Here is a 13,459-nt window from a genome sequence, read left to right on the forward strand (position 1 = left end):
CCTGGCTTTGTGAAGAAACTCTTTGCCCTGCACATTTATTTTTATTGTTTTTGTTTTACTTGATACATATGGGAAAAGACAAGGAGTTGTGTCTTCCTTTTATGATTTTATTTTTATATTAAAATAGGTGAAGCATCAACATTTCTTACAAATCCATTTCTAACAAGCCAAATTTACTCTTGGTTTTAGAAAAAAATCCCTGTAAGGAGTTCTGTCTCTGAGAGCAGGAGAAATAAAATGAATATTTATAGCCTTAAAAATATCATTGAGAGGTACTGGGACAGAATTCAAAACAGTCAGAGCAGATGATGACTCATTAATGGCTGTAAATGAAGCAGTTTCCTAGCAATGCAGTACTCCAACAGCACTGACTTAAAGCCCCTGATAAGGGATTTAGTTTTCAAAGGCTTGTCCTTTTCTCAAACTGTACTATGCTACTCCAAAAAAATTTCACTCCGTGTAGGACTTATTTCTACTGAATCTTTAGCTCATTGCCACTATGACACTGCTGAGCTTGTAATCATACATGAAGGGGAAAGAAACACAACTGCACAGTGCAGTACCAGCCCACCTTATCTGATTGCTTGAATTCATTTTGCTTCCAGTCTCCATCTGTCATCCAGAATTGCCTGTCTGCAGGCAAATATCCAGGCGAAGCTTGGATGAAGCGCAAGGTGCAGGGCACTTACAAAGTTTCCTCGTGCACTACTGCACCCAAAGCTATCATCTAGAAGTGTCAAACACCTTGTCTCTGCCACAAAAAACCACCCCAACCCTGATACGTGAGTCTCTCTATGTGTAAAGAAGAGCACCTGACGTGTACAGCACACTGCCCAAACCAATAATGCACAGGTCTCACCTGCATTTGAAATCAGAGAAGAAAAATGAAATGCTATTATAGTAGAAGACAGCCATGGGTAAGTTAGCTAGTAGATGAAAAGCTCTTGTCTGGGGCCTGATTTTTTCTGAATGTCTACTGTCACAAAGAAATAGCTTAGAGCCTGGACACACAAATCAACCAATCATGGCCTCATCAATCATCAGCAATCAACAGCAGAAACTCACTGACTGCATGCTCTTACTCTGACAAATTAGAGGTAAAAGTGAGTGCTTTAAATGCATTTCATTAAAATTTAAAGTCATTCAGTTTCTCTTGACTCTCCAGTGTAATGAGAAGGAATACAGCCATTTAGTGTGATTCACCTGCCATACTGTCATAGAAGCATAAAATCACAGCAGTTTGAGTTGGAAGGGTCCATAAAGATTATATAGTTCCAACCCACTTTCCATGGACAGGGACACCTTTCACTGGACCAGGTTCAGAAAGCCCTATCCTGCCTGGCCTCAACATTTCCAAGAACTGGGAATCCACAGCCTTTCTGTGCAATGTGCCACTTGCCTTCCCACACTCACAGTCAAAAATGTCCTCCTAATACTTAATGTAAAACTACCCTCCTTCAGTTCAAGGAGACTCCCCCTCCTCATGTCACTCCACATCCCTGCAAAAAGTCTTTCTCCAGTCCACTTGCTGGACAAGGACACCCTTTAGACACTGAAAGGTGCTGTAAGGTCTTCCCAAAGCCTCTTCTTCTCCAGGGTGAACAGCCCCCACTCTCTCAGCTGTCCTCATGGGAGATGTGCTCCAGCCCTGTGATCAGCTGTTCTCTGGACTCAGAGGTCCAACAGGTCCACGTGTTTCTTGCATTGGGTACCCCAGAGCTGGACATAGTAGTCCAGGTGGGGCCATCACATACTGGGGCTCTGCACTCTCTGAATCAAACACCCTGAATCTCTCCTAGGGAGCTTAGAGGAGTGAAACCACTTGACATGCAAAGCTGTCTTTGGAAGGCTAAGCGCTGAAGAAGCCTACATTGCCACAGGGTCTTCTAAACTCTTAAAACATTAAAAAAAGTCAGCTCCACTTTGGCAAATCCCTATATCCAGTACTAATCAGTGCCCCAAACCACCAAGTTGATGCTGATTACCTTTTTTTACACTTCAGGTGTAAAGCTAATTCATTTTCAATTTCTGAGATAGACATTTCATCATACTGCCAGATATTTTGTAGGTTGTTAAAAAGCCTAAAGCTATTTAGCTTTAGCTCTGGCTACATAGCCAAATAAAAGAAACCTTTATTTTCATTCCAACAACAAACACATTTTATTCTGCCATCACACAAAAGAAGGGTGATTTCTTGCAAAATCCTACATTGACAGAAATCAGTGGCCATTGAGTACTACATATAACTTTGTAAGCTTTTAAAAAATATGTTAGAAAGTGTTATTTTCAAGTGTTTGCACTGAAGATGTCAGTAAACTGTGGTATTTTGCATGCTAACGGTTCTTCAGAAACATAGTTTACGTTTTATGTAGCCATTTGAACTTTAAAACAAACATTAATCCCAGGCAGTGTATCAAGTACACTAACCTTCGTAGCTGATGTTTCTCACACTTGGTAATAATGAAAAATTCACGCTAAAATTCTTGTGTAACACGAAGGAAGCATATGAACATGACAACCACTTATCAGTGTGCTATCATGAAAAAAACCCCAGAACATAAGTGGGGAAAAAAACTCCTTGATCTCTGATACTCCTCTAATTTACAATGGGATCTTTTTAACATGGCTTTGCTTAGAAATGTGCACATCTTTTTATGCGTTCATTTACACTGCATTTTCCCCTCCTCTTTAGTTTCACAACATGTGTCTGTCCCACTTTTTATCAAAATAAAATCTATTTTCTCTTAAGCTGTTCATTTCTACTCAGTCCCAGATGCACACATGAACAGCAAAAGAAGAAATGTCAAAGTAATGACACGTCCCCAAACTAAAATGTCAGAGTAGGAAGGCAAAAGAATACCCTTCAGGTATCAGCAGACATCCCTTGTCTTTTCCTTTTGTGTACTCTACAGCTAGTGACTCGCACATCTCTAACTGGAAGTGCTTCTCCATTCCACACTGACATTTCTAAAACACAGGAGAGAAATTCCAGCAGTGCATGGTATCATTGTGATTGGGGAAGCACAAATGTGTTAAATACAGGTCAAAGCCTGCACCCTGTCTACTTATGGTTAGTGTAGATGACTTCATATGTCTATCTTCCAGAAAAAGGCACAATTTTAATCTTTTTCATTATGTATCTTTTGGGGAAGTTTAAATACTTTTTGTCACATCAAGCTGAAAAAGAGTCTCACACATTCCACATGCATCATTATTGAATCAATAGCTATCAGTTTCGGTTCTCACAGCTCCTCAAAGATTTTTGGGGGCAAAAAACCCACAAAGAGGTGAGCTGGCAAAAGGCACTTCCTTGATTCAATGTTGAACTGGTAATGTTTAGTCCCAGAAGGTGAAATCCTAGCCCCAGTGAGCTTGGTCAATCAGCATCAGCCAAAATGCAAGTGGAGAAAATACTGATTGCCCCTCACAGGCAGCACTGTGTTGCTGGGAAAGCTGAGGGCTAGGCTCTGATCTGAACATTTTCTTTACAGAATTGATTGAAAATACAACTCTGACGGAGACATATGGCTCTGCAAATGAGTCCAGACAATTTGCCAGGCTATCTGCCACCTGGAACAGCTCCATTTCACAAATGCTGGAAGGAGACATCACAGGTTCCTTCTTGACATCTGTGCGACTGTGGCATGGGGGCTGTGGTGATGCTGTTCTGTCCCGCTCTATGTTTCACCTTGTGCCTGAGGCTGGGGTACAAGAAACTGCCAAGGAGGGCAGGATTTATGAATTTTAACCTGAATAACTCTAAAAAGTCAAATATCTACTTGTTTATGGCTTGCTTCATGTAGTGAGATGAGTCGTGACACAAAGTATAGGGGCACTAAACACCTTGGGGGCACCTGAACACAAAGAAAAGCCTCTTCCAGAGTGCATTCTTCTGTGTCTTGAATGAAGGGACGGCATGGCATGATGCACCAGAGAGCTGCTCTGCCTACTGAGAGCAGAAGTCAGAGTTGAAAGACTGTGCTCAAACAGATTTTCATAGCTGGTGACAATTAAAACTTTTTAGTCTAAACAACAAGGTAGAGACAAGCAAAGGCCTTCTCCTGCCTCAATGCAAGTAAAAGCATTGTGTAGTTTTGTCCTGCAGAAACAAGGCACCAGTCTATCTTCTGGCACTGGTCATCAGTCACATGTAAGGGGCACTTACCACCAGAAAGGAGGGCAGAATTTGCACTCTTTGCTATTTGTCTGACATCTGCTACACCAGTGCCTTGTCCTGCAAGTGCAGGAATGACTCTGGGAAAGGACTACTGCATGCTTGCATAAGACATTCAGAGCTAACGAGGACAGCATTTGGCCCTTCCTAAGCACTAAACTGCTGGAAAAGAAAATCTTGAAAACATTTCAAAATCTGAAATTCTTTGGTGATTTTAAGTGTTTTTTGATTTTAGACAATAAACAAAAGGTACCTCTATTCTTGTTAGCAGTTTACTTTTTAGCAGTTAGTTGTTACTTGTTAGCAGTTTATTTTTTTAACCAAAGTTTACGGTTAAAATCATAGCCTTTGGCTATCAGAAAACAAACAGAAATTGAAAAGGGAAAATTAATTATGAATTATTTATACCACACTCACACTTCATTCATACTTTCAGGAACAATAATACTGGTTTCTGTTTTCTTACATTCTCTTCCTCTGTAACTCATAGCTTTCAGCTTTGTGTTACTGCATTTAACAACCTCAGTGCTTGCATTCTGGTGAATATCACTTCCCAGCCCTCCCAGCCCCACTTGAAAGGTATTACTTTGTACTTACTTTTGTTTTTTTGGGATCTTGATATTTTCCGGTCTGTTTTTTTTGGTTATTTCCTTCCCATTCTTTAACCATTTGAATCTGAGTGCAGGATACTCTGAAGTGGTTTCACACCTGAGCACTAGCTTCTGACCCACAGCAGCCTCTTGGTTTTTCATTTCCTTCAATTTGAGGGGCACCGCTAAAAAAATAAAAGAATGTGCTGGTAATTAGGCCATCCTCGAAAGGGAAAACATCGCTAACTCAAGTTGAGCTAGGCAAGCCATGGAGAGCGAAACCCCAACCAGAGTAGCAATGCTTCTGTAAAACTCCTGAAAAACAAAGATCTATATTGTCCTAAAAGCAAAAGGGCACATTTAATGGTAGCCTACTTTGATGCTCTGGAGCTCTCCTATGACGGTCTTAAAACCTGCAAGCCACAGCGAGAACCAAAGTGCTGGTCCTGAATACAGCATGGAGGACTAACAACATTATTTGATTGTGTGCACCTAGGCACAAGACAGCACACTGTGGCAGGCACCTCTGATTGGTAACACAGAAAGGCAAAGAGAGTATCTTGCTGCTTTACTAATTTCAATTGCTATGAAATTGGGCTACCCAAAGGCTCCAGGTGCAACAGATCAGATCAGACAGGGAGGTAAAAGCATAAATACTACAGACTTCCTCATCTCAGGGAAAGGCTTTTGCTTCAGCCAGACATTATAATCCACATTATACACCTACCTCAAACCTCAGCTTGGCCATATCCTTTCCCTGAAGCAAAATACAAGCTTGGAAGCCCATCAACAGAATCAATATCAATTAAGGGTATTTTGGATCCAGAAGGGGACACTGCATTGAAAAGGCTCGGCCAACACACTGTAGGGCTCCAGCTGACGCATCTCAATTTCTACCGTGTCGTAGCAATAATGTTTCTTGTATCTGTAAATCTCCAACCATTTCAGGCTTTCTAAGTTATAGACCTCTAATATTCCACACGAGTACTAGTCTTTGAGCACAGGCTTCACAAGAAGATGCAGCTCCTCTTTGAGATGCTACCTATCGTTTGACTCCGTGCTTTAGCTGTAAACCAGCCACTACTGTGCTCCAGTGTATAAGAAAAACACCTATGCTTGACTTTGTTTCCTCTAAGATAACACCTTTACCACACAACCAGGGAGGGCTGACATGAGGTACTGCAGCTGGTCTGCTGATGAGTGATAGCCTGTAAGCCCATCCTTGCTCAGCTGTGGCCCGCCTGACTCCATGGAGTCACTACAGCCACACAGTACCTCCAGCTGCAGGGCATCTTGCTTCTTGAACAGCTGTAATATTGTCCAAGGCCACAAACAGCCACCGTGGTCAAATGATTCGCCATAACATGCAGACCATGAGCACTCAAGGAGACACCAAAAGGTCTCCAACAGAGTCGGTGCAAGAAAATGTCCTAACAAACTGGACACTCCTGATTATGTTTTGGTATCTGCTCCTTGTGTGTTTGTGGAGACCTGCTGACATCAGTTTCCCTTCATTATTATTCCAATAAGACAAAAAACAAGCAGCATCATCATAACCATAATTATGAGAAGCCTAAATAAAGAACTGATATGCTCATGTCCAGTAAATGGGTGACTGTTGAAGGCAGCAGCGTGGCCTGTCCCACCTGTAAGGGGAATTTCTCACTCCAGGAAAGCACAGGGAAACCTTTAATTTCCTGGAAACTGAGCCCAGAGCAGCATAAACAGTGGTGTTTGGGAAAATGTGGTCTGCCGTGAGCAACCAAATGAGGTGATGCCTGCTGTGACACCAAGAGAAGACAGAAAATGGACAAAGTAGCCTTCCATAATTAAAAAACTTCCGATTAACAGGAAGGTGACAACTTTTCCCATGCACCTCTGCAGGTGTGGACGAGTTTCTGGCAGGAAGTGTTCTAGACATTAGCAAAATGTCTGAAAGGGAGACTTCTCTGGGAATGGCAACCATGGGTGTTGTACACACAGGGTAGGCACGTCTGTCAGGGTGGCACTGGGATGGATCAGGTAAAGACCCAGCATTTCATGACAAGAAAATCTTCTCATCTGTTGGTTTCCATTTTCTCCCACTGTCCTGGATAATTTTGGAAATTTCAGTGTGTTCTCAAAATGTTATGAAAACAATTTTTGATTTTGGAAAAACAAGTGCCCACACACCATCCTGAAACCAATATGTTTAAATACAAAATACATACTCTTTTTAAGTGTGTACTTGTATATCTACACATTTATATAAGAACACATGTAAACATTGTCTAAATACAAAATATTACTTTTTTAAAATAATAATTTTTAAAATTTCCAACAAAAATAATTATCATTAAGTAAGACCCTTACTACTAAGGCTTATGCTAATAGTTTCATTCTGTCATTAAAGAGTTAAAGTTACAGTCTTTTGTCACTATGTAAGAAAAGGAGCTGCAGAGTTTTGAAATACAAAGACAATTTTCCTATATTTCATTTGTTATAGTCCTAGTCTATATCATGCATAAATTAAAAGCATAACTACAATTGCAAGGATGAACATTTTTGTGCTAAGGAGTTCAACTAGTTATTGACTGTTCTTTCAACATAGCAATATTAAACTGGGAATAAAAGAGAGATGCCATTTTGTTCCAGATTTTAATTTTAATTCAGTATTATCTGCACAAAATGACTTGCAGATTTTTTCTCCATCAGAGCTGTCAGTGAAAAAAAGAAAAGTGTTAAATTAATATGCTCAACTCTTGCCATAATTCAGGAGTTACCGGGAAACATAAAAGAGGATTTAATCAATGGCAGTGACCCTCACTAATTCACAGTAACTTGCTGTCCAAGCATGCAGGCTCTCCAGGGAAAACAGTAAAAGCTGTTCACAGACATGACAGAAAAGAGATTGTTTCTTGGGTTTTTTTTTAATTTTTTTGGTTTTTTTAAATCTTTTCATTTACACTATGTTTGTTTCCTTTCAGTCACAGTTTTGCAGAAGTTAATCAGACCTGCCAGGCATATGAGAAAGCTTGTGCTGATAAAACTACAGCATTGTACACTTGGATCAAGATCAGCTACAGCTTCTACTGTTGCAAGAGGTAGCTGACTTTCATCACAGTCTGTGCCAATTCTATGGTGCTGGTAAGACAGGACCTTGTCTGCAGGGTAAAAATGCTTTTCGAAGAGACAAAAATGCTTATAATGATAACTAGACATGGCTCTTCCTGATACCACCCTCCCCTTGCCTCTTCACCCCTTCCCCCTTTGTCTTCTCAGCATCTCCTGCCAGCTTGGCTCCTTTCCACTTCTTCTTGCTGTGCCTGTCACGCAGGACCGCTCCTGCCGCTGGCCAGGCTTCTGCCCACTGTGTCAGACTGCCTGTGGCAGGCAGGAATGAGGCAGGAAGTGAGATGAAAACACTTTCTGCATTTCCTACTTGTAGATAGAGGTTGAAGTGCCATCGGGGACACAAGGACTCAGTCAAAAGAAAAATGGAAGGGAGCCTCACAGCATTTCCTACAGGCCACTATTTGGGCAGCGCCTTTGTGAGCAGCTCTGGTACGGCAGCAGCAGAGCCCTTACACATGCCATCTATCACAGAATGACAAGGGCCAGGGAGCAAAGAAAACAGACAAATCCTGAAAAGAAACAGCATAAACTAAGTGTGGAAGTACCCTGAAAGAGGAGCTGCTTGAATGAAAGATGTGGTGGGGCATCTACTTTATCTGTATTCCTTGTGCCAAAATGCGGTAGGGCCTCACATTTAAGAGTCAATTAGACACACAGAAAGGCACCCAGGCTTCTCACACTACCCAGTCAGGATGCCTCTTTGTGACCCATGGACCTCCCCTGCTTTGACAGACTTTCTAAGAAAGCAACAAGGGTGATAACAGGGAGAGAACACAAAGCAGTGGAGCAGTTGTGTCAGCAAAAGCCCCACACAGTTGGAAGGAGTTAACAGGCAAAAGCAAGCAAGGTGTTAAGATCTTTCAGTATAAAGATGGCTTGAATACCTGTCATTTTGTTAGCAATTTTTTTTCAGAAACTTATGTCTGCTGCCCTACATAATATCATTGCAGATAAGGAACACAAATTCCCATATTCTCTCTGCAAAAGACTCACTGATAATGTATGAGTGCAGATAACTTCTTCTCCCCAGACTTGTGAGTTTGGCAAAGAACATCAATCTCCTCACTTTCAGTGCTTGATTGTATAGTTAATCTGCATGGAAGCTCAACACATTGAACAAATTAAACAGGAAACCTGCAAAATATTATCACACAACCACACTCAGCTGAAATTCCATGAGAGGTTGTTTTTATTTCCCCGTCTTTTCTTTCCCTAGGAAGGTGCAAAGCCTTTTGAGAGCCTGAACACAGGAATGTATTAGGCATACTTGCCAGTAGGCACATGTGCAGTTTGCTGCACAAACTTGTTACCAGCAGCTTGGTGAGGGATAATAGAAGCCACAGGAATAACACCCATTGCCTTGGCCTTACTTACTTGACTTACTGCCTTTTTTTCTTTGCTTTTTTTTTTTTTTTTTCTGCATAATGCTCAAGGCAGGGAAGTAATGCAGGACAAATTATATTATTTTCAAAAGCCTTCTCCCCTTGCATATGAGATTGTAATCAAGGTCAGGCTCAGCATCAGCAGACCAGGTTTTCTAAACATATAAGCTGCACTTTAAAATGTATACCGCTTGCGCTTAGACAAAAAGCCTCCCCACAAAAGCCCCCAAAACCCTAACGAAACAAATAAACAAAACCCCCAAGCCAAACAAAAAAGAAAAACCACAAACAAATAAACAATTAAAACCCATCAATATTTGCATTGATTCTCTTGGTTTTGATCCTCCTATTATTCTCTCAGGCAACATTTGAGTTCTGAACGCTTTTCAAAATCTGACTATTTCCTGCAAGCATGCTAACTCTGTGCAGATTACCTACATGATAAAACACTGTGGGTAATGATAGGAGATAATCCCAAACACCCAGCTCTACAAATATACCGGAGTAACTGAATACAAGCTGGAGGACTGAAAAACCAAACAAATAATTTCACTACTTAGCAGAAATTTCTGAGTTCTTTTGAAAATACTGCCAGATACATTTCAGCTCTGGGTCTTGATATTTGAATACTTGTATCTATGCAGGAGAGAAAAAGGAAAAAAAGCAAAACTGACATTTGCTTGGAACTACACATAAAACCAAGATCCACGAAACATCATTCATTCTAGTGATGCTAAAATGAAATTTTTACAGAAATTTTAGGTATTTTAAAGGCCAAAAGAAAGGGGAGAACCAAAGCAATGGCTAGCCATGTGGTCAGGAGCCAAGAAACAGAGCAATAGAGAGATACAGAACTACAGCCATGCTCATGAAATTGCTCTGTGAGCTTGCATTAATCTTGTGTTCTCCCCATCACAAGCCTAGTAAACCCTGCCAATGAGAAAACCATGGGCCAGTTCATAAGATGACCTTGGGAAGGCAGGATTTTCACAGGACACTGAAAATGGGCATATGGGAGAAGTCCTATGCACATGGAGCATGCCTTTCTGCCCCCTCGCTTCCCCTTGACAAGCAAAAAGCATTTCCAGTACAGTGAAAAAGGATGGTAGAGGCAAAACAGCATGTCTAGAAGTATTGTGTCCGGTAGGAAAGCCTGAGAGCACCCATTTATTCAGTGTAACATGATAATGACAGGCTGTCCATTCTCCTGCAGACACTCAAGATATCAGTTTCTGAACTTAGGCCTCCTCAGAGACAGGGAATTGTGCTCAAAGCAAAATGTAGGTTTTGCAAGAGAAGCTGGGTGTGAGCAAGTGTCTAACCTAAAGATTATGATTTAAAGGTCAACACTTAATTTATTTACTGATGATCAGGTCTGCAGGAACACACTGCCTGATTACATCAAATACGCTCTCCTCTGATTCTCAGTGCTTCAGCTGACTCCAGCTGGCTGCATCCCCGGTAAGCTTTGATGATCCTGTTAGACACTGCCAGTACAAAAACCTGATCATATAGACTGAAAATGTGCAACAGTGTAAAACAAATATAGTTGATATCCAAAAAGTGATTCAGGGAAAACAGTTGTAAAGTTGATGGAAGAATCTGCAGGTCCATATTTTACATACCTAAGTGCATAAAAGGGGACTCCAGAATCTTTACTTGGACACTGAAAATTAAAGTAACCCAAAGAAATGCTATGCAGAATAAGTCCCATGGACTTCAAGGGGATTTGCAAGTACTCAGTAATTTTAATTTTTATTTTTACATGAAGCCACTTTTGATTTGGGAGCTAAATTTCAGGACTGCAGATTTAAAAAAGTTTGACTCAGCTTGTGTGCCTTGTAGTCAGATGAAAGAAGGAAGTGCAATTTGCCACATCATACATATATCTCTTTCATTTGTTCTCCAATCTAAGAACGTTAAGCACTAATTTCTACTCTTTCTTTAAGAAAAGCCATTCAGTAAGTCATCAAACAGAGGGCAGTGCAGCTGATAGAACCACATAAATGCAAAGGCTGCAACTACACTGTTAACTTGTCTGGGTCTCAGCCTTCGGTTTATGGCCAGAGCTGTAAGGTTCAACCTATCACTGGACTAAGAAGCTTAAACTGGACTTAAACTCAGCTATGGTCCTTGTGTAGCTGTACATTGGTGCACCCTAAGATCTTGGGAAATAAAAACCCAAACAAATTCAGAGGTTATTTCTCTACATTATTGATGAAAATCCAGTTCTTTGGCTACTCTCTTTTTTTTTTTTTTCTCTTTTTGGTAGAATTTACTTTTTAAAATAGCTTCCTTAGAGCTTTAGCTTTTCAATCCAGGGTCCTAAAAGTGCTGCAGACATCTCCTCTTCTCCCTCTCATGTTTCATATTCTCTGGCCCACTCTTGTTTTGACATCATCAGAAAACACTGAGATTTTTTTCTGTCAGATCCTGTAAGCTTTTCATAGCCTATGAACTATATTTTATTTTGTAACTCTTGTTTTTATCCCTGGCCTCCAGTTGCTTCTCCACCCTTTCAGCATTTCTCCACCATGCTCTTTCTCTTCACAGTGTTCCAGCAAAGCTGGGATTTTCACATTCTGATCCTAGTCACAGAGGCCCATTTTTGCTTCTGGCTTACACTGTCTTCTTGGCTTTGTATCATTTTCTGATTCTGCAACAGTTCCACTTCATAGACAAAGTGTACCATACCTCAGCCAAAAAATTGCCCAGTGCAAATCTATCCATGGCAGGCTTTCACATGTCTAAAAATACTCGTCCTCCTCCTGCGGCTGTAGAAGTCTAAAGAGAAGGAATAACAATACACATCCAGCACTGCCAGCACACTTTTACATGCCTGGTCAGAGATATCCCCATTGAGTATGGCACATTGTCCCTACTTCACCAGTGAGAGCTCGGTCATATATGTATAGGAGAAACACCCTGCATCAAGAAGAATTTAAATAACATCAGAAAATGTTATACTCACAGTATTCTCATAAGCTTTCCCAGTATTAAAATAATTTTCTGTGTTGAACAAATGAAAAAAGAAAGCCAGAAGGACCTGCTGTCCACAAGGATGTCTTATTAAAAAATGATAAAACACAGGGTGTAGGGTGTGCCATGACAGAATAAATACAATGGAAATGGTGGTCAGAAGGCAATTCTCAGAATATGGAATGAAGGTTACCTTAATAGGTCACCACTAATTACCATACCCTGCATGTGTTCACAGAGCTAGTCACTGCCACCACCAATAAGGACACACGAGTAATTTGAGTTTAGGGATATAACCACTGGAATGAATAATTAGCATACAGGAAGAGCCGAAATGGAATTCCCCAAAACAACTGACTCCCCAAAGACCCAAACAATCTCCCTCTCACAAAGTTCACACAGAGGCCAATGCTTTTCACAAATTAGATGAGAAAATGTCTGGATATCCCAAGGCACAACTCTAAGTTTAGGAGATTCATTTGTCTGGTGTTGTTCCTCCCTGCAAAGAACCACTCAACCACTCTGAAATTTTGGGGTACGAAGGTAGAAAACCTAAGCTGAAACCTGTCTGCTGGCTTGTTTCACATGAACAGAAAGAAAATCAAATCATAGAAATGAATTTGGGAAAATCAAGATTAATTGGAGCATTAAAATGAAGAAGTTGCTGTTGCATTACTGGCTGCATAAAATATTTACAGCAGTGTGAAGAATTCTGAAACTTTGAAGACATTGATTTGCTTATGCACAAGTCAAACTTAACACTGTGGGTATGGTTCCTCATTTGCCACTTTCCTTCCCCTCCTCTCATTTAAATTCTTTGTGGTCAGCTCTCCTAGCAATACTCCCTCTCTAGGATTTGCGTGGGTGTTCAGCACAGGCTGTAGAAAGATGTAGGCCTACAAAAACATCTGTGTACTGAAAGACTGCACAGACTGGAAAGCAAGAGTTGTTCTTCCACTGCACCTCAAAAGTTTTCTAATAATTTTCTTGTGGTGTTGATCACAGACAGAGGATGTGCCAGCCTGATCCCAGCTATATAACAACGGAAAATTTGATTTCCCCTGCCTCTGCCTACCTGCCTTAATCTCCACCAGGCAGTAAAGGAATGGAGGTAGTCCATGGAATTACTGGTGCCTCCATTCTTAACTCAATTTAAAATACGACTGCTTTTGTACCTGCACACAAAAGGAAAAAGGTCTGACAGTTTCAGAAGTGACACA

General features: G+C 40.8%; 1 protein-coding gene across 4 annotated transcripts in view; it reads right to left on the bottom strand.

The window, feature by feature from the left end:
* NRG1 (neuregulin 1) overlaps positions 1-13,459 on the bottom strand; it is a 176,566-nt gene that overhangs the window by 141,620 nt on the left and 21,487 nt on the right. For all 4 annotated transcript variants that reach the window (XM_058827560.1, XM_058827557.1, XM_058827558.1 and 1 more), the window contains exon 2: positions 4,772-4,949. In XM_058827560.1, coding sequence (XP_058683543.1) covers positions 4,772-4,949 — 178 coding nt within the window. The remainder of the gene's footprint in view (positions 1-4,771; positions 4,950-13,459) is intronic.

This window comes from Poecile atricapillus, chromosome Z (assembly GCF_030490865.1).
Source record: "Poecile atricapillus isolate bPoeAtr1 chromosome Z, bPoeAtr1.hap1, whole genome shotgun sequence".
Lineage (NCBI taxonomy): Eukaryota > Metazoa > Chordata > Aves > Passeriformes > Paridae > Poecile > Poecile atricapillus.